The sequence below is a fragment of the Physella acuta genome, unplaced genomic scaffold, assembly GCF_028476545.2.
Source record: "Physella acuta isolate Inbredline_101_S28 unplaced genomic scaffold, ASM2847654v3 ptg001329l, whole genome shotgun sequence".
Lineage (NCBI taxonomy): Eukaryota > Metazoa > Mollusca > Gastropoda > Physidae > Physella > Physella acuta.
This window is the reverse complement of record NW_026732844.1, coordinates 127,501-149,896: the sequence shown is the minus strand read 5'-3', so window position 1 is coordinate 149,896 and position 22,396 is coordinate 127,501. Positions and strand designations below refer to the sequence as shown.

At 38.9% G+C, this 22,396-nt stretch overlaps 1 protein-coding gene across 8 annotated transcripts in view; it reads right to left on the bottom strand.

Moving 5' to 3' along the window:
* The window catches only part of LOC131958481 (serine/threonine-protein kinase BRSK2), a 171,271-nt gene that overhangs the window by 76,730 nt on the left and 72,145 nt on the right, over nucleotides 1–22,396 (bottom strand). For 7 of the 8 annotated variants that reach the window (XM_059323549.1, XM_059323554.1, XM_059323553.1 and 4 more), the window contains exon 4: nucleotides 20,195–20,280. In XM_059323549.1, the coding sequence (XP_059179532.1) occupies nucleotides 20,195–20,280 (86 nt within the window). Of the gene's footprint in view, nucleotides 1–19,958; nucleotides 19,970–20,194; nucleotides 20,281–22,396 lie in introns of those variants that run through there. The other variant, XM_059323557.1, reaches the window with a different exon arrangement.

Below are 22,396 nucleotides of genomic sequence, written 5' to 3'. Positions count from 1 at the left end.
ATAGCCGTCACTAAACCCGACTCCACGAAGGTAAACATTGCGTGAACCACAGCTCACTAAGACCATGTAGAGGTGGGGATGGTTGGGAGCGCGTTTACAGCTTGTTTTCTAGCGTCTCCTAGAAGAGAATTATATATAGATAGATAGATAGAAAGAATAAATGGTGAAAAACGAAAGTAGGCAGACGAAGAAAATCCCGGAGAAGACTATAGAAAATGAAGCAAAGGTTTCGGGAATTATATAGGTCCAACTGAAAAAAATCCGCGAAGAATACAATGCGTTGGTAAAGTGTGGGTAGCAGCCCTTTGCGCCACATGGGTATCACAACCGTCTTAATCTACCCATCAGGATTTCTTGATAAATCAAATCATTGAACTTTAACAAATATTAGCTTTGAATCAGATTGAAATAAGCAATACTTAGTTAAAATTTGACGAAATTTGATTGAAAAAAAAACAAGCAGAAAGATATCCCAGCATACATATTTTATGTAAAAAAAAAATCTCCCGAAAATTATTACAAACTACTAAAATAAATTATGCATGCGGACAAAGCTTTAACAATTTTTATGCCAAGAATATTTAACACCATTGATAAAGTGCTGTGATACAGATGGGTTGCTATGGAAACGACATTTGAAAAGATAACACAATTGATAAGAACCTTCTTTCGTATTTTTTTGCACATGTAAAAAATAAAATAAAATATCAGACACATTTCAAAAATATAAATTTAAACTTCATGTACTTCAAAATAATTTAAAAAAAAAAGATCTTTGAAGAATTTTTTTTTTTTTTTTTTTTTTTTAATAAAAGACCAAAAACTGATGAAATCTGAAAGGTGGAAACAAGACGAGACGGATTACAGTCAAAGATAGTATCGCGAATCCGAAGTCCAAATTAACATAGCCTTAAGTCTCCTGATGATCACAGCCCACATAGGGAATTCCCGTAAAACCCAATCACTAGCACCGCTAACTCTAGCTGGATACCGTGAATATTTGCCTTTTATTTTGGTGCGGTTATTGTTTGCTACTTAATTGTTCTCCATGATAAAATACACAGTAGCGGTCAATGGGGTATAGCCTTGTAGTTTATTTATATGAAATAATATAACATCCCCTATCACCATAACACTCTGAGGCTACTAATCCAAATTAAAAATAAAAGTTTTAGCTAAATTATTAGTAGTAATTATTTGTTTGAATATTTCTAGCCTTAAAACGAAAAGTAATTTTGAACTTATTTCTCAAATGTTATAAAAGATCAATTTTGGATGAAAAATATGCTTTTTGGCAACAACCATTTGGAACCAGTTTTTCAAGCCTATTATTGTGTGTTGGTTCTAATATTTGATTAGTCAAAAACACAATGTTTGTCCTTTCTAACCAGTGGATTTAGTAATGTGTTGACTGTGGATTATGCTGTTAATCTGTGAAGAAACTTCACCCCGATATAGGCATTTTTAAACCGATTTGGTATTTACTAGATACGGTTAAAACGACCCTCTCTGAGTCTTAGATCGGACGATTTATAGGGCAGATGAAGTAGAGCTCAGCTCTTTCTGTTCATTCTATGTAATGTCATGTTCAGTGTTTCTTTCAGACTTTTTTCTCCGGGGGGGGGGGGGGAGGGGTGCGGACACTGGTAAAAGTATATATTTTCTTTTCTATAAAAAATTCCATTTGGTTGGGGGGGGGGGGGGTACGTTTTTCGGGGGGGGGGGGGGGGTAAGACCCCCGAAGACATGCCTGGAAGAATCTCTGGTAAAGGTACCCATTAGCTCCTACGGACTCTAACCCTGGATCCGAATTTTATACATCAGGGTTACCATGGTTACCACTCGACCACACTCTAACTCATTACACCAGGACATTTATCAAATATAGAGACAAAATCTACATCCTTTAAAACGTGAGATATATGGAAAAAAATATTTAAATACGCAAACAAAATATTTAAATAAGCAAACTTTATGTTTATAAATCTAGGTTAAAATTTGAAATTTAAAAGCTGAAAATAATCTTACTTAATCCTGAGCACGTTGTATAAAATCGTGACATTTGATACGAAGCTTCTCTTGGACCAAGTTCAAACGCGCTTTATCTAAATAATTCCAGCGTTATGTAAATATCAAAATACAACTTGTTCTCTCACACGGTGCCGTGGGCGCCATGTTTGTATGTTACGTCATCACGAATCGTTGATACAATCAGCTGAGTGTTTGCAGGAGGAAAAGACGTCATGTGGGATATTGTTGACGTCATGTGGGATATTGTTGACGTCATGTGGGAAACGTCATGAGGCATATTGTTGACGTCATGTACGATAGTACAGGTGCCATGTGGGATAAAAGCAGACGCCAATTAGATGGTGCAGACGTAGTGTGGATGTTGTTGACGTCATGGGGTTATCGTTGGTGTTAATTGGGATATTGTTGAAGTCATGTTGGATAATGTCGACGTTGTATGAGATATTGCTGACGTCATGTTGACGTCATATATATATATATATATATATATATATATATATATATATATATATATATATATATATATATATATATATATATATATATATATATATATATACATATATATATATACATTTATATATATACATATATATATACATTTATATATTTACATATATATATATATATACATTTATATATTTACAATTTAATATATATATATACATTTCAATATATATTCATTCCAATATATATATATATATATATATATATATATATATATATATATATATATACATTTCAATATATATATATATATATATATATATATATATATATATATATATATATATATATATATATATATATATATATATATATATATATATAAATATATAAATGTATATAACTATATATATATATATATATATATATATGTATAATAGAGCACCTAAAGGTGACACTAGTGTACTAGTCGCCCCTGAACTAGGGTACGTGCTGAATATATCCTGAATATGATGTCTGATCTAGTGTGAGTGCGGGCAAGTCCAAATGTCAGGGTTAAGGCCAAGACAAGGGACTCTGGTGCTGATAGATTCAGTATACTGTGGGGAGGTGGGGGTGGGTGGTAGTGGGGTGGTAGATGGGTACACACTACCATCTTCACCACCCACATCGCTATCGACCATCTCTACCATCATCTAACAGCTACCATCATCATCTGTTGAGGGCGGGGGGGGGGTGTACACACTACCATCCTCACCACCCACATTGTTATCGACCATCTTTACCATCCTCTACCCTCTATCCTCACCTGTTGATGGGGGAGGGGGAGTACACAGCTGCTGGGAGATGTTCGTTTGGGCGGGGGGGGGGAGATAAATAAATGAATACTATCAGATTAATGGAGGTAAGGGTGAGTGGGGGTAGGGGAAAGCACTGCAGGGTGAGTGGTCAATTCAGTGAATTATTACTCGGGACATAGTCGTTGGGTTACAGGTAGAGTACAAATTGGGGGGGGGGGGGGAGAGATAGGCAGGTGAATGTGGAATCGTTCCACAGAAATACACCTGGGGTTAGTAGTCAGGTGATTTTTTTTAGCACGTTCGTATCTCATCATTATATGATGGCTTTAAAATATACACGTAGGCACTTTTACTATATATATATATATATATATATATATATATATATAGATATATATATATATATATATATATATATATATATATATATATATATATATATGAAGCTCCCCCCGAAAATTTTTTACCGCCCCCCCCCCCCCCCCCCCCCCGAACGAAATGAAATTTATATAATTTATATAGAAACTATATACTTTTAACAGTGTCCGCCCCCCCCCCCCCCGAAGAAAGTTTACCGCCCCCCCCCCCCCCCCCACCCCCGAAAATTTCAAGTGCCCCCCCCCCCCCCCCCCCCCGGAGAAAAAAGTCTGGAAGAAACACTGAAAATAAACAGTGTAGCTTTCAAATTTAAGCTGCTCGTATACGCTCTAGAAGGATTGGATTAAAAACAAAATAATCATAGATTCAAATATGACTGACAACACGTGAAAATATGATTTTTTTTTCTTCATATTTTTTACCTAATTTTATATCAGATATTTTTTAGTTATCTTCATAAAAAAAAAACATCTCCCACAACCCAAGAATGATAAAATAAATTATGAAATGACAAAGATTAATTAAAAAAATATATCCATCATTTGAAAAAATACAAAATATAATTATAAATTAATCTTTAATTAAAAATCATTTTGTTGTGTGAGCAAGATTTTAAAATAACGAAGCGGTTGCCATGGTGATAAAAAAGTCGCTAGACAAATAGAATTGAAGTACATGTATTTTTTATACAGGAAAAAAACAAGTTATGTGTCTCATATAACACGATTCTGAATATAAATTAAGTTTTAAAGCAATGCCAAAATACTTAGGCTGTTAGATTTTGTTGGATTTTGTTGGATTCATTCTGAACACATCTTGTTCCAACTATCCACCCCAATCCACCAACATCCACCGCATGACGTCACAACAACCCCTCATTTACTTTACATCCATTTCACTACCTACTAAAACCACACTCATCCACCAAACACACAATCCAATCCAATATAAAACATGACCGAACCATCTATATACATTCAACAGCCTACACCCCTACTTTAAACAGCTTAGAAGTCAGTGGAACGTCCCTGAGTTCACCCAGCTCTAATGAATACCTTTGTTTAGGCAAAGTAAAGGCGGCTGGGCGTAGTGCTGACCACACTATCCTTTCATATGCCGAGGTCAAGAAACATATAAACTCTACTTCATCTGCCTAATGGATCACTAGATCTAAAGAAAACTCGTACAATCTATACCCCCCCCCCCCCACCATCTACATGAGTAGGTAGGCCCAAACAACCAATTTAAAGTATATGTTTCTTGTCAGTTGTGTGTAAAACTATAACATATAACAAGTTGTGTGTAAAACTATAACATACAACACATTATATAAACTAATACCGACTTCATCCATATGCATACAACGGGTTAGAACACAAAGTATAACCTCTCCCTCCCTAATCAGCTATACTCATAGGATGGCCTAGAAATTCTATTTAACTTGGCCACATATTTATATTACACTGGCCACATGTTGAGGGGGGGGGGGGGCGGGGTCGGACTGTTTCATAATACAGTCTACCCGAAATTCTACCCGAAATTCTACCTGTCTATCTACCTGTCAGTCTACCTGTCAGCCTTCCTGACACTTTACCTGTCAGCCTACCTGCATACCTGGTCAGACTGACAGGTAATTGAATGATGGATGTGGGAGACCTCGCCCCGAGGTGTGGGGGGTGTGTGGGGTGTGTGTGGGGGTGTGAGTGGCACCAAATCATGACAGGATAAAAATCTGGCTAGTTTTTGCTGACATATTTCATATATCCAAATCTCAACAGGGTGCGCAAATATTTATCTTTAGTGGGTGAAAAAAAACCGCCCACCTATGTTGAATTGATCCACTTTCTTTTTTTTTAAAAAAATGTTGCCACCCAAGAACTTAAGGGATGGCGTTGGCTAAACACTAGAGCGCTAGGCTGCTAACCCGAGAGTTTCGAGTTCGAATCCGGGTTTAAATCAGTAGGGTGTCTCTGAGTCCACCCAGCTCTTATGAGTACCTAACTCATGTTAGAGAAAGTAAAGGTGGCTGGGTAAAGTGCTGACTACACCTTCCCATCATATGCAGAGGTCAAGAAACACATGAACTTCATCTGCTCAATGTATTGCTAGGTGTAAAGAGAATTCTTTCCTCTTTTTTTTCCACCCAAGAAATTAAATTTGTTAGTTCGATTTCAACAAGGCTAGAAATAAAATAAAACAAATAACAAGTCACGATAAAGACTAAATCTGATGGTGAAACGAACAAAATGCGTGTGAGCAGTAATAATGATTGATATAGTCAGCCATGAATAGCAGGAATTCCCCAATTAGAAAAAAAAGTGAAACAAGATCGTAAGAGATGGTGTTTCGGACTAAGGCCTTCGGCGTCAAGTCGAAAACATGATACAGAAACACTAGATCAAACACCGTTTTTTTAAATTTAATTTTTTTTCTTTGTTTATTATTACAAATTTAGTTTAAACTCTAGAATTTTTTATCTACACTATTCGATGAACTTAAAAGAGAGCAAAATAAAAATATTAAGTTTCGCAAAATGTTAAAAAAAAAACCCTAGCCTATTTTATTTCATTACCCACCCTCCTCGAAATTTAACACCAAAATTAATATAAGAATGTGTTTTAAAAATAAACAACACATACAAAGTGCTGTTGTGAGACATTGGAAGACAAGAAAATATGGCACTCGCCTTGTAGAAATCCTGTACCCGGTTGCTCTAATTCGGTATCGATTTTCTCCTCGTGTGAAACAAATGTGTAGCAGGGGATTCTCAAGTAGCCCTTCACACTTTCTCAGTATCGACACTCACATTGTATCGATACTTTATCGGTTCATACTTTCTCGACATTGACACTTTTTTTCGGTAATGACACTCAGTATCGATACTTTCTAAACATTAATACGATCTCGGTATCGATACTTTCTCGGTATAGACATTATTTAGTATCGATTCTTTTATAGTATCGACACATTCTCAGTATCGACCCAACAAACACAGCAGGTTTAACCCCCGTTGCGGTCTTGTGATGGCCCTTGGGCGATCTGAATCTCGCCCCCTGATTGATTTTCTTCTAATAATCATTTTAATTGACCTAACTAAATTTGAATTTTTTAAATAATAAAAATAAAATAATTCGTAATAGGAACACCGTGACCTTAGGGCTAGTAGGGACAAACGCGTAGTTGAATTTAAAAATAAATAAATTTCAAGACTGCTAAGCAAAAATCTGTCTTAACGATAATACACATACAATGCAAATTATTTTCTTTAAAAAGAAATTCTAACCATAAATCAATTTGCAGTGGCATTAGAATTTTAATTTTAGAATCACTGTTTGTTAAAAAAAAAATGTTAAAAAAAAACAACTCACATTATTTATAACCAATGTTCAAACATCTTCTCGGAAAAGAAAATTATCGAAACTACAGTAGATAATGGAAAACAGGATCTCAATTTGTAGGCAGGAAAAAAAATCAATATGTTGCAAAAAGAAAAACAAAACTTGAAAAAAAAATGCGGTCAATGGACATGCAGTAAACAACTTAGACATGGGTTGAAAATTTTATAGGCCTCTAAATATAATGGGTAACATATATTTAAAAATAATTTGTTAAGAGAAATATTTAGCAGGTAGAAATATCAAATAAACCAATTTGTTCAGAGCCAATAAACTAACAAAGGGATCAAATGGACTGAAAGTTTGCCTGTACTACTGTCTAGTGGATAGATGAGGACGTTCGAGATTTCTTTAGAATATATACACTCTATGAATGACCAGTATCGCTATTTGAATGACCAATATCACTATATGAATGATCAATATAACTATTTGAATGACCAATATCACTCTATGAATGACTAATATCACTCTGTGAATGACCAATATCCCTCAATGAATGCCCAATATCCCTCAATGAATGCCCAATATCACTCTATGAATGCCCAATATCACTCTATGAATGACCAATATCACTCTATGAATGACCAATATCACTCTTTGAATGACCAGTATTGCTCTTTGAAAGACCAGCATCACACCGTGAATGACCACTATCATTCCTTAAACGACCAGTATTCGAACACCAAACAGACAAGGAGTGTTCACACGCTTTATCTCATAACCTTCATGTATAATCATGTCTATTCTATTGATTTGTAAAAATTAAATAACATAATGATCTATAATTTTTTATATCACTAATAACTAGAATCACTGACTGTAGGTGAAGTAGAGTGGTGACATGATAGTCAATAACATCAGGCAATAGCAGCTAGTACCAAGTGACCGGAAATTGCCGGCCCTTGCAAGTTAACTTTATGATTATTTAGCAAAGCGTATGTTATACTGGTATACGGAAAAACGAATCTTAAAGCTGCATAGAGAAACAGCAAAATAGCTATGAAGGTAGCCAAAAGGTAGCTATAAATAAAGCTTTTAAGTGCATGTCTCCTTCCTTATGTGTTGCTATAAAATCTAGGATCAATCACTTGAATAAGAAAAAAAAATAAACATCATTACAAAACCTATTTCAGGAACAGTAACTCATAAAATAAACATTGGAGAGTTCAGGTTCTTTAAGATCTACAATCACAGGAAACGATACACCATTAGACAAATTATTCCATTAACACTATGTACAATTAAATCTTAATACGTAACCTGAACAGTTCCAAGATATGTAGGCAAGATGTGTGTTCATATATATATATATATATATATATATATATATATATATATATATATATATATATATATATATATATATATATATATATATATATATATATGTAACGAGTCCCCGAGTCTATCCTGCCGACAACGCCAAATGTAACGAGTCTTATCCTGCTCGCAGAGCCAAATGTGACCTTCCCGAGTCTAACCACTCATTCCACACAACATTGACCACAGCATAGATACTCGAAGATGCAGGTTCATTATTGATCCTTTTATTACATGAATCAAAGAATGTTTCACAATAATATATTGAATCAAGAGAGATGTTTCACAATAATAGTCTGAATCAACGGACCCCCAACAGTCCTCACTAGGCTTCATCTAACTGAATACACATGTCTAACGTCCTTCTTAACACAATATAACCAACTTGGTACTGCCACACAGACTGACTGATCGAGAGCGGGCGAGAGAGTCTGTCTTCCAGTCTGCCTGAACCAGCCGTCGCCTTCCCATATATATCCCCTTCATAATCGTACTCATATTCGGTCCTATCATAATCGTAATCGTAATCGTTGCATTACGCCGCTTCTGTCGTACAGTCCGATTTTAATAAGCCACCTGCATCCTGTCACATCAAAGTTGACAGACCGTCTTTCGTATCGCTTCCCGAGATATTACGCCTTGGCATCAGCCAACACCTGCACTGTGACGTCAGACTGTAACACGTTATGTCTCTTGGTAACTTCCCCTAGTTACATCCACCCCTGCCTTTTTTTGTGTGTTATCAACCACAAACAACGCTTGGCAGGTGCAGTCCTTCAAAGTCCATCGCACCACCGTAAAAAAAATCCATTGTTCCACTCACTGTCAATGTCGTCACATTCGTATAAGATTGACAGTTATCCCTATTTCACATATCCAATGTGTCTACATCATCTTCCTCAGACACAAAACAGTTCTAGAATTCACATCCACCTTTTTTCGTTTGGTGCCTTCACCAGTTCACTTTTATGACTTTTTGAACAGTCTGTTTTCATACCAGCGCGACCATGAAAGAATTGATGGTTGCTGACAAAAAATTTCGTATTCTTTCTGTTTCTCAAACTTCTCCGCGGACCACTTATCTGATGGTCTACTGTCTCTCTGCTTTTGGAGGGACCGGGATCCTCCTTGTTGCCGGTATCCTCCCCTTGTGTATCGCTGTTGCGCTGTTGATGGTGACATGGTTCCGGGATGGGTATGTGAATTTCCGTTATAGTTTCCGGTTCCCTAATTGTCTTGGGTTTCCTTGTGTGTAACTGCTCTTCTTGACTATGACAATATTTCTTTAATTGAGCAATATTCGCCCACCGATCCGGTTTGGTGTGATCGATGGGTCTTATCTTAAAGGGGCCACCTGCTACTTTAGGCATCTCCACGACTTGCCATATCTCCTGTCCCCAGAGGTCGTGGATTTTGTTTCTGCCTAACGGGTGGCTACGCAGTAATACCCTGTCGTTCAGTTTGAGTGGCGGGTCCTTTGTCTGTACCGGCGGTTCCCTTCGCCGTGCTTCATGTTCTAGTCTTTCCTGTACTACCCTGTACATTTATCTAATTCGTCTCATATGTTCATTCACATATTCCAGTGCAGTGTATGAGCCAGTCATACTCTCCTTTTTTCCTAGGAACAAGTCAAGGGGCAATCGAGCCTCCCGTCCGAACAGCAACATGTATGGCGAAAAGCCGGTTGTGGCATGGGGTGTGCAGTTGTATAGATATACCAACTCTGGGAGAAAATCAGGCCAACGTTTTTTCTGTTCAGGTTCTAGGGTACGCAGCAAATCATGCATGCTGCGGTTGAACCGCTCGCACTGTCCGTTTCCTTTCGGATTAAATGTGGTTGTTCTAGATTTGTTGATCCCGTAGTGGCTGCACAGTTGGTTAATTACTTCTGACTCGAAGGCCCTTCCTTGGTCAGAGTGTAATTGTCTTGGTATGCCATATTTGATGAACCAATGTTCTATTAAGACCTTTGCCACTGTTTTGGCAGTCTGATCTCGTGTGGGCACCGCCACAGTCCATTTGGTGAAAACATCAGTCATTACCAACACATGTTCCGTCCCATCCGATGATTGCTCCAACGACGTAAAGTCCATAGCCACAATCTCTAGTGGTTTTGTCGCTAATAAGTGTCCCGATGGCTGTCTCATTTTGACAACTGGCATTTTCGCATGCTGACACCTCACACAAGCCTCACAATGGCGTTTGACCTCCATTTCCATATTGGGCCAGTAACACCTTCGTCGTAATATTTTGTGCGTCCTGTCCTGACCCTGGTGTCCTGCCCTGTCATGTGCCAACCTTAGCACTTCTTCTCGTAATTGTCCAGGCACCACCACCTGGTGTATTGTCCCATCAATTTGGTCATGAATTCTCCGCATGAGAACACCATCCTGTATACTGAGACGGTCCCACTGACTCAGTATTTTCTTTGTTTCTCGACCAAATTGTTCTCTTTCCCTTCTTCCTGGGAATTTTTGTTCCTGGACGTGTTTCAACAGCGGCTGTAAGCCACTATCCGTTCTCTGGGCATTTCTTATTTCTTTGTGATTAAGGCAATTAAAATTACCAATGTCCATATGTCCGGGCTCTGTGGAAATGTGCTCCACCCCGGTCTGTCCGTTCTGCCTCACTTGCACCCCGTGAGGGATATCTGTTGACGCTCTGACCTCATATATTCCTGTCAGCGTTTCTTCCTCATCGCCCGGTCTCTCGTAAGGATTCCTTGATAAGGCGTCCGCATTGCCGTTGGACCGCCCCGGGCGATATTTTATCTCTAGGTCAAAGAGTGCCAATTCTGCTGCCCATCGCTGTTCGATGGATCCCAACTTTGCTGTCTTTAGGTGACTCAAGGGGTTATTGTCAGTGTATACCACACATTTAGCACCTAATAAATAGTCCCTGAATTTTTCCGTCACAGCCCATTTTAATGTCAAAAGTTCTAGTTTCATGGCGCTGTAATTTGTCATGTTCTTCTCTGATTCCTTCAGAGCTCGACTGGCATAAGCAATAACCCTGAAGCCTTGCTTTTGTTGTTGTGATAGCACAGCTCCCAGACCTTTAGAGCTGGCGTCAATTTCTAGCCGAAATGGTTTGTCAAAGTCCGCGTATCCTAATATCGGCGCCTCTGTCAAAGCCTTTTTCAATAGCTTAAACGAGTTCAGGCATTCATCAGTCCATAATTCACCTATCCGTTGTGTTTTACCTTTCTTTTTCTCCTTACTGTGTTTCTTTGTCATTTTGTTTACCAAGTCATGCAATGGTGCGGCAATTTTTGCAAAACCAGGCACAAATTTTCTATAATAGGAAGCAAAGCCCAAGAATGATCTGACCTCTACTGTAGTTGTTGGCTGTTTCCATTCTTTAACAGCTGCAATTTTATCTGGGTCAGTGGCGATGCCATCCGACGAAATCACGTAACCCAAAAAATGTACCGATTTCAGACCGAAGCAGCATTTGTCTGGGTTCAGCTTTACTCCTATCTCCCTAAGACGGAGAAACACTTGTTCTAATCTTTCTAGATGGTCCTCCCAAGTTTTTGAATAAACCAGTATATCATCCAAGTACACCAACATTATTTGAAATAGAAAGTCACTCATAGCACTCTGCATTACTCGCTGGAATGTAGCAGGTGCATTAGTTAGACCAAACGGCATACGGGTCCACTCGTACAGTCCCAGTGGAGAAATAAATGCAGTTTTATGTTGATCGTTGGGGTGCATGGCCACTTGGTGGTAGCCACTAGCCAAATCCAAGGTAGAAAAAAATCTTGCTCCCCCCAACGCATCAAGACATTCATCAATACGAGGCAAGGGGAATGCATCCCTTCTTGTGATATTGTTCAATTTCCGGTAATCACAACACAGTCTTATCTCCCCTGACTTCTTTTTTACCACTACTATCGGTGCCGCATACGGGCTCGTGCTGGTTGTAATAATTCCCTTTTTTAGTAGATCGTTCAGGTGTGCCTTCACCGCAGAGTAGTGACTCGGTGGTAATCTTCGATAAGGTTGCGCCACCGGCTTGTCTTGTAGTAAGGGTATCTGGTGTTTTATTACTTCCGTGTAACCCAAATCACCCTCGTACGAGGCAAATATATCCCTGTACTTATTCAACAATTCATTTAGTTTTGGGTCCTCAGTTTCCGGGAATGTATATGATCGGCCATCCTCTTTCTTCACCTCGGCCGTCACATTGACCGACCTAATTGTTACTTCATTACTGCTGGTATTGCTCAGTTCGATGCACTGTGCCGACCTTTGTACCTCGACGTTCTGTGGTACTCCTACCAGAGTATTAGGCGGTATAAAAATTTCCTCATCCAAAACATTTGCCACTAATCCTTGAACTAGTCCATTTTCCGCTGATGTGTATGTCCGCAGTAACACGACGCCTGCCCTCAGTGCGGCGCCACATGGTTCTATCATCACATCACCATTCACGCTTCTATCACCAATTTGTAATGTGATTGCCTTGACCGTGTTTGCCGGGACTGATATCCTTCCTCTGGTCTTGGCAAACCTGGCCAACTTGGATCCCCGACCTGGTGTGGTCGATCCGACAATATTTGTAAGAAATTCTGGCAACTGGCCAAGAATATTCATGCCCAACAGGCAAGGTATATTTGACACATTTGTCTCTAGGTTGTGTTTCGTAACGAACACCCCAACCTGCTTCAACCTATGTCCCGCCACCACGACATCCGCCAGAAAATAACCACAGTAAGGAATGGTTAGTCCATTAGCTGCCGTCAGGCGCATGCATGTGTCAGACCTCAACCTATGGTCTTTTCTTTTCATCCATTTGGTGTAAAAATTTTCCGTGATTGTCGTCACCTGGGAGCCTGTATCCACAATTGCCTTCACCGCGATGTCCCCAATCGTAATCACCATTTCGGGACAGACTCCCATCATTTTGCTTCTTGGGCCATAACCTCGCCCCTCTGTAGCCTGGCCCTGCCTTACAGAGGACGACCGTTTCCCTGGCAGTACCGTGCCATATGTCCGGGTTGTGAACAGGACAAGCAAATTGGTCGACCGTCAGCCGTCCACCGGAGTGATGGACCGGCGGGTCGCGGCCGTCCAACCTGTCTCTGTTTTGTCCCGTTCTTTTCCTGATTCTCAGCTGTTGACCTGCTTTCTAACCTCTCCAATCTTTGGTTAACCTTATCCAGGTGGGCCAACAGTTGAGCCATCATGGTTTCCACCGTGCCGGTCCCCGTGGGTGGGGATTGTTTCTGTTCCGGCACCGAGACTTTGTCCACCGAACAGTTCGATTGGTCCTCATCCTCGGACCTGCGGATCGCTGAGTTCCTAACCTGAAGGAAGGTCAACTGCGGGTCTTTGTGGACCTCCTCTTTCAACTCTCTCCTTAAGATCGGGGTTGCTAGCCCCTCGATGAACTGGTCCCTCAGTAGGCGTACATCAATGTCAGGTGTTTTGCCCTTTACCGAATCAAAGGCCCTGTTTATTCGGTGTGAATACTCCATCACACTCTCCGCCATTCTCTGCTTTAAGCCTACGAACCCCGATAGCAGTTGCGATCCCGACCGTCTCTCCCCAAAGGTCTCCATAATTAGATCCAGCACCTTATCTGGATCTGATTGGACGGTTTTATCGTGGCATTTGACCTCTGCCCTAACCGTCTCTCCTATACTGCCCATCAGCAGTCTTAATCTTTCCTCTGGTGACATGTTTCTCGAGGCCCAGGCCGCTTTGACCTCTTCACTGAACCTGTTGGTTAAAGCTGGATCACCGTCCCCGTAAAATTTGTTAATGTGGGACTCTCTGGGCAGGACCACAATATGGGTCTGCTTCTCGTCCAGAGTAGACATTTTATTCCTTTAGTAAAAAAAAAGAGTTCTTTCTTACCGTGTGTGTATGAAAAAATTTTCCTCGTTCCTCAATTTTCACTGTTCCTGAATGTCCGAATTCACACACACACTAAACACAGTTATGAACTAGGTTGACTATGGGTGCCTAAAGCGGCAAGTCTCGTTGAATTCATCCTGGTCGCAGCGCCAAATGTAACGAGTCCCCGAGTCTATCCTGCCGACAACGCCAAATGTAACGAGTCTTATCCTGCTCGCAGAGCCAAATGTGACCTTCCCGAGTCTAACCACTCATTCCACACAACATTGACCACAGCATAGATACTCGAAGATGCAGGTTCATTATTGATCCTTTTATTACATGAATCAAAGAATGTTTCACAATAATATATTGAATCAAGAGAGATGTTTCACAATAATAGTCTGAATCAACGGACCCCCAACAGTCCTCACTAGGCTTCATCTAACTGAATACACATGTCTAACGTCCTTCTTAACACAATATAACCAACTTGGTACTGCCACACAGACTGACTGATCGAGAGCGGGCGAGAGAGTCTGTCTTCCAGTCTGCCTGAACCAGCCGTCGCCTTCCCATATATATCCCCTTCATAATCGTACTCATATTCGGTCCTATCATAATCGTAATCGTAATCGTTGCATTACGCCGCTTCTGTCGTACAGTCCGATTTTAATAAGCCACCTGCATCCTGTCACATCAAAGTTGACAGACCGTCTTTCGTATCGCTTCCCGAGATATTACGCCTTGGCATCAGCCAACACCTGCACTGTGACGTCAGACTGTAACACGTTATGTCTCTTGGTAACTTCCCCTAGTTACATATATATATATATATATATATATATATATATATAAAGTGGCGTAGCGAGGTCGAGTGTCAATCGGTGCGGCACTTAATGGTGTCACCCCCCAGAGGCGTAGCGACCCTTCCCCGGGACAAACTTACAAGTTTCAATTTACACCCCCCCCCCCCTCAGACTTTCGATTTGCACTCCACCCCCACTCAAACTTTCGATTTGCACCCCCCGACCCCCCCCAGCTACGCCTCTGTGTATGTATATATATATATATATATATATATATATATATATATATATATATATATATATATATATATATATATATATATATATATATATATATAATATAAAGCTCAGTTCTGTATGTAATGCATTTGTATGTCGTTGGAATTGTACGATTTTAAGTGTTAGAAAAATTATCGTGCGCATTTGTCTAAATTTATGAGCTAAAAAATTACCATTGAAAGTGTTGGGAAATAATTTTCATTTTTCAAATTATAGTAATAATTGTCGGCATGTTCATTGAACACAAGTTTTAAAAAAAATATCATCTTTTACAAAAATTCTAATTATGTCTTTATTTAGTCCTATAGCACTTACTTCCCTTTGATAAATTAGGAAAAACACAATTACTTCCCTTTATAAAACAATTGCATTCCGTGAAAATAATTTACTTTTTAATTACTTTGTTTTGGTGTTGGGAAAAAAATAATTACATAATTAGCGGGGATTGATCAAGTGCAAATGTTGTAGGTATTTTACGGATAAGCTTGGAGTATTAAAATTGTTTATTAAATTGAAACAGGCGCGTTCGTTTAAGTGAGTGCAAAAGACTGTGAATAAGTTGGGGTACTATAGTCGTTCATTAAGCTAAAACAGGTGATTCCGCCCCGGGCGTTTATGTTCGCGTTAGTGTTTTCTTTGTGTTTAGGTGGGTTTGCGTTAGTGGTTGCGTTTTAATTTGGTTCGTTTTTGTTCTTTCTTTTTTCGTTTTTGTTTGTGTTTTTTTTTTGTTTGGGTTTGTATTTGTGTTTTTGGTTGGTTTTGCGTTTGGATTTGGTTTGTTTTCGTTTGCTTTTTTCGTTGATTTTTTTTTGTTGGTATTGGTGTTTGTGGTTGGGTTTGTTGTTAGGTTTTTGTTTTCGTTTGCTTTTTGTTTGTTTTTTTCTTTGTGTTTGTATTGGTGTTTGTGGGTGTGGTTGTGTTTGTTGTTAAGTTTTTGTTTTCGTTTGTATTTGTAATTGTGTTAGCGTTATGTTTGCGTTTTGTTGTTTTTGGTTGGTTGTGGTTTGGGTGGGCAATGCCGGGTTTATGATGATTACTAAACACACAGGTAATGGTCTTTAACACAAAGGTTTTTCACAGAAGCCAGAGCAGGGCCTGGCCGGGACGGCTAGTATATATATAAGCAGCCACACTTGTGTTAAGTTGATTGACATGACTAAGTGGGTAAGACAATGCAGTGGTGTCTGTTGAAACAAAGAGTATTCGCCCCTTTTGACCTCGGGTAATTGAGATAAACGCAGAATAGTGTGTCGAAGGGGCGGCTACCCTTGTTGAATCCAACACATTCTTGGTTTCCATCGTCTTTCATAATTTTTATTTATTGTCGCTAATCAAGATCAGAGAGTGACCTCCCCCTTCTGTGTAACAATTCCATCAGCGCATGCTAACGCGTGCAAATTGAAGATGGCGAGTGTGGGTTACTTCCCCTTCTCTTTCATTGATCACTACGAAACTAGAACAAAGAATTTATTTTTTCTCTCCCTTTTGTTGGAGTTTGCTGGTCTAATAAAGCCACGAGGGGGTGGGAACGGAGTCTATAAATAAAAAAAAAAAAAAAACTCGGTGAGGAAATACAAAACAAAACAAGTGGAATTAATTAGGTGCGTGTATTGTATAGGGCAGTGGTTCTCAGCTTATGTGTCTTCGTTTGACCTTAGTATTATTTACATACTACAGTAAGCGGGTTTTAGTCAATCTTACAACATAGTGTCTATTCTCAATTGGTTTTCTCCTTTTTAATATAGGCCTACTTCCCTAGGTAATACAAAAGTTGAACATTTCATTATCTAGAAATAGTTCACATTGGTTCTTAAAATATACAGCATTGTTTATCTTCATCTATACTATATACTCGCGTCTCAAAATATCAAGATAAACTTACAGGCATTTTTTTTTATAGCCCAGTGGTTTTCAAGAAAGGTAAGAAGTCAGCTAATGTAATTTATTTATCATATAAAGTAGCAACACAATGATGTTTCTACCGTATGATGTGAATTCAGTGATGTTTCCAGCATAGAAAGTAACATCACATTGATGTTTCCAGCATAGAAAGTAACATCACAGTGATGTTTTCGGCATAGAAAGTAACATCACACTGATGTTTCCAGCATAGAAAGTAACATCAGTGATGTTTCCACCTTAGAAAGTAACATCACACTGATGTTTCCAGCATATAAAGTAACATCACACTGATGTTTCCAGCAAAACAAATAACACCACATCGACAAATCAATCACCTCGTGATAATAAGTATCGAACACGGATCAAAACTTCAAAGAAAAAAAAAATCTGGCATATTGCTAATTAACAAGGGCCGTTATCGTGGCCACAATGAGACCCGGAGTTCTCTCCCTTAGATAAAGAATTTCTGTTTGTCCAGAATGAAACACCCCCCCCCCCCCTAATCATACACTGATATGGGGGGGGGTCTGAAAATTAGGAGAAAGCCCCAAAGGAATAGCTAGGAAATAAAAAAGAAATATTTCGTGAACAAAAGAGGAATGAGATTATTACAGAGCTGCTTTTTATTGTTTTAACCAGGGAATAGGGTTTGGGGGAGAGGGATGACTATAATCAGCATTATCATCGTCGTCATCATCTTTTCTGGTTCGTGGCCATGCAACGCGGGTGCAGATCAAGTAGAGTTGATCTGTTTCTATGACCTCGGCGTACATAGGAGGTAGAGTGGTTAGAAGTTTTGGTCAATCAGGTACTCGACATAGCTGGGTGGTCGTATGGACGTTATACAGTCACGGGATCCGAACTCGAGACGTTAGAGTTAGCGCTATCGTCCGACCACGTCACTCCTTAGCGTGAATTAACATGTAGTTATATATGAAGAACGGGTTGTGTGGGTTGTACTCTATATGTGGTCATATAAGGTTGGCGTGGATGTGATGTACAGGGTTGGTTTTTACATGTGGCAACAGTTGTAGGTTAAATGATCGGTGATTGTAGTTGAATTAGCAGTGGGTAGCAAGGGAAGGGTGGGATGTGGGGGGTGGGGGTGGAGTGTGGTTGTATTGGGCTACTTGAGCTAGTTTAAGGGCCCTTTTCTGTTATAGTAAAATAGATAGACAACACAAACCAACAAAGATGTGACCATACACTAACTCAAGCAAACACAGCCGTACTTTTTAAAACGGCAAGACAAAGTTGCGATTTTTTGTAATCCTTTACAATAACTATGACACTAATACTACAACTGATCTGAACTCATCCACTACCCTATCCCTAATTCAAAACCCGACCCTACAATCGATTTAGTCTAAAAGCAATAAAAAAAGTAAAGTCCATAGAATTATCCTAGCCCCAACTGGTGTTCTGACCCTAGACTTAATCCAAACACTGACCGATACAAAAAGTCGAACTGAATTTCAATTCCCCACCACAATACAAATATTTTGATGCTATCTCGTCTAAATATCACACCGCCTAAAAAAAGAGAAAAAAAAAGCAAACCAACCAAAAACAAAACAAAAAAAAAACTTTTTTACGAACTTCTGTGTTTGCTAACATAAAAATCTCATCGGAATCCGACAACCCCCCCCCCCCCCTCAAAGTCTAGCACTACTGTTGTCAATATCGACCAAACTGATGAATCTTGACAGCCAATCTAGAACGCATTCATCTTCCGGACTTCCGGTTTAACGCATCAAACTCTCGAATCTAAAACTGCTAAAGGTGCATAATCGTCACGGTATTGCTGTTAATGTCAAGTTTTGGAGGTTTTTACCGTCCTGTTGGTATTGATGCTGAACTTTTTCATTCAGATCAAAACTTGTTAAAAAAAAATTGTAAAATGTACTTCAACGTTAGTAGACCGTGCAATTTATTATAGTGTAAAGTGTATTTACTGCAGTTTCTATTGTTTTTTGTTTTGGGTATGATTACGGCCCATGATGTGGTTTCTCCCCCCTCCCCCCCCCGGAAACAACAACACAACATACATTGAAGCCTGGTTATTGGGAACTTGGATATTAACAAGGTTTCTTTCAGACATTTTTCTCCCGCAGTGCGGGCAGGGGTGGGGTGCGCATTAAAAAGTTAAAGAGTGAGAAGGGGGGGGGGGCACAAGTTGAAGTGTACATTTTTTAAATAGAAACTATATATATATATATATATATATATATATATATATATATTTTTTTTTTTTTTACTTCGTCCGAGGATATAAGAAGGTCATATACATGCTTCGGCAGTCCCCCCCCCCCTCCTTAAAAGATAACTGAAAGAAACTCGGAAAATTAGCGAAAAATAAAAAAAAGGATGACAGTCTTCACCTCCCAAAAAGCCTAACTGCGATAAAATATTGCGCAGTTTCCTTGTCAAAAGAAAATAGTCCCTAAACGAAATAGTCCGATCGCCCATGACAGGTAAGCTTCGATCTATTTTCATTAATTAAGTAGATAGAAATGCTTAGCAATTTTCTTTAAACACGTACTGGCATGCGCTTTAGAGATTTGTGGGTCGTTATTGGTTAATCTCACTAATCCACATATCTTATTACTTCAGTTAATCCACTACCTGATAAAAATACTTAGAAATTTTTTTTGTTCTCATACACATCATGCATGCCGTTAAATGGTAATCTTACTAATCCACTAATCTTACTAATTCGTTAACCCACTACCTGATACAAATACGTACAGATATTTTTTGTTCTCATGCCGTTTAATGTTAATCTCATTAATCTTATTAATTTATTACTCCACAAGTTGATAAACATGCAGATTTTTAAAAATTTTCATACATTTTATACATGCCGTTTAATGCTAATTTCACTAATCTTACTAATTCGTTAATCCACTACCTGACACAAATACTTACATGTTAATCTCACTAATCCACTAATCTTACTAATTCGTTAATCCACAAATACTTACAGATATTTTTTGTTCTCGTACACATCATATAAGCCGAGGACGTGCGGGTGCTCGATGAGTTTCATGATGGCGATCTCTCTCTCCACCTGCAAGTGGATCAAACACAAAGGGGGTGTTAGACACAGGGGGAGAGTAGTGCAAGATGTTGGGTAACGCTGGGGTGTGGGGGGGGGGGGGGGGAGGGTGCACGGACATCAAGCCTGCAGTAAGAGAAACGGGTGTTGTATGGTCAGTTGAGTCGAAACTCTTTGGAAAATAATTGAATAATTGTAGCCCAGGGTCTTTGCGAAGGAAATTCGAAACAGGGTTACCATACTATAAAAAATTATATATATATATATATATATATATATATATATATATATATATATATATATATATATATATATATATATCAGTGGCGTAGCGAGGTCGGGTGTCACCCGGTGCGGCACTTAATGGTGTCACCCCCCCAGAGGCATAGAGACCCTTCCCAGGGACAAACTTTCAAATTTTCGATTTGCACCCCCCCTCAAACTTTCGATTTGCACCCCCCCCCTCGAGTTTTCGATTTGCACCCCCCCCCTCAAACTTTCGATTTGCACCCCCCCCTCGAGTTTTCGATTTGCACCCCCCCCTCAAACTTTCGATTTGCAACCCCCCCCCCTCGAGTTTTCGATTTGCAACCCCCCCCTCCAAACTTTCGATTTGCACCCCCCCCCTCGAGTTTTTCTCTATATATTTTGCTATTTTTTGCCTTGGTGTCACCCCCCTAAATGGTGTCACCCGGTGCGGTCCGCACCCCCCGCCCCCCCCCTCGCTACGCCCCTGATATATATATATATATATATAGTTTTGCAATAAAAACTACTTTCAAGAAAAAACAGGTGACAAAACATGTTATGTTTTTTTACTATGGTATGGTGTCGTTAAATAATTGTAACCTTTTTTAGTCTCTTCATTCAATTAATAATATAATTTAATATGCATAATGAAAATGTATTACCGTGGAAATCTTATTTTTTTAATATACTTTTCAGAATCATTTAAATTTTACTTGAAAAGTTTTGCTGATAGACATTTATTATTTCCCACGTTTATTTAATAATATACAAAGGGAAATAACTTGCAAAGAAAATTTAAAAAATTGACCCAAGAAATAAAATCAAATGTGGTGACACAATCAATACAGTTAGTCATTATATTATAAACTATATATTTACATGTATTAAAATGTGTATATAATAAAAATTATTTGATTATTTTGAAAAAATTCTAATATAAAAATTAAAAGTAGTTACATTAAATAAAAACTTTATATTATTTTAAAATGATTCAAAATATTATCCGAAGATATTATGAAATCTAGGATAGTCCTGGTAGACAATTTTATTCTAAGGAAATTTTAAAAAATTCTAGTATACAGAAATTGATAATGCAGAAAATGCTTTATTAATTTCTCCCCTGCATAGGCTAACATAGATAGGCCAGAGTGACAAAACTGCGGAACATTATCCTAGTCTACCTGCTGTTCGAGGTACCGGCACCAAGACATCAACTCAAACCATGTACCAGCAGAGCGAAATATTTAGTTTAACATGGGAATTGACAGATCAATCGCGACGATACCACTGATTGAGAATCGTTGAGGTTTGACGCTTAAGATACACGTAACCTATTGCCCCCTTCTATTTTTCCGGCGATGGCTCAAACACCATAGAGCAATAGAGCCACCGAAAATAGGTCTGCGGATAAAATTGAATTTATTCAGTAACCCATCACCACCACCTTTACTAAACGAACCCGTCACGTGACCGAAGAAACGTTTTATTGGAAGTCGTACATCTAATTAGTTTGACGACTTAATTAAATGTATCGTCGGTAAAAACACGTTTTGCTTTGTAAATCGAAATCAGCCCCCCCCCCTTTCCGTCAATACACAGTGGATCGCTAGGTCTAAATATGAATCTTTACTTTTTAGTGTTGGAAGGGATGGAAGGGACACCCTCCAACTAAAGTATTCGTGTCAACTGGTTATGCGCCATTGAGGCCATTGACTCCGATTACAGCTTGCTTTTCTTTTTACAAGCTTTTATTACACTCACTTCCTCTGTCTGCCGTCAGTCTGTCTAGATCGAAACGCCGGAGCGAAAATTCGGACACTTCTAACTGACAGATACAGTTCGTAATTGGTACGTGGGTCAAGACATGAAGACAATGCAT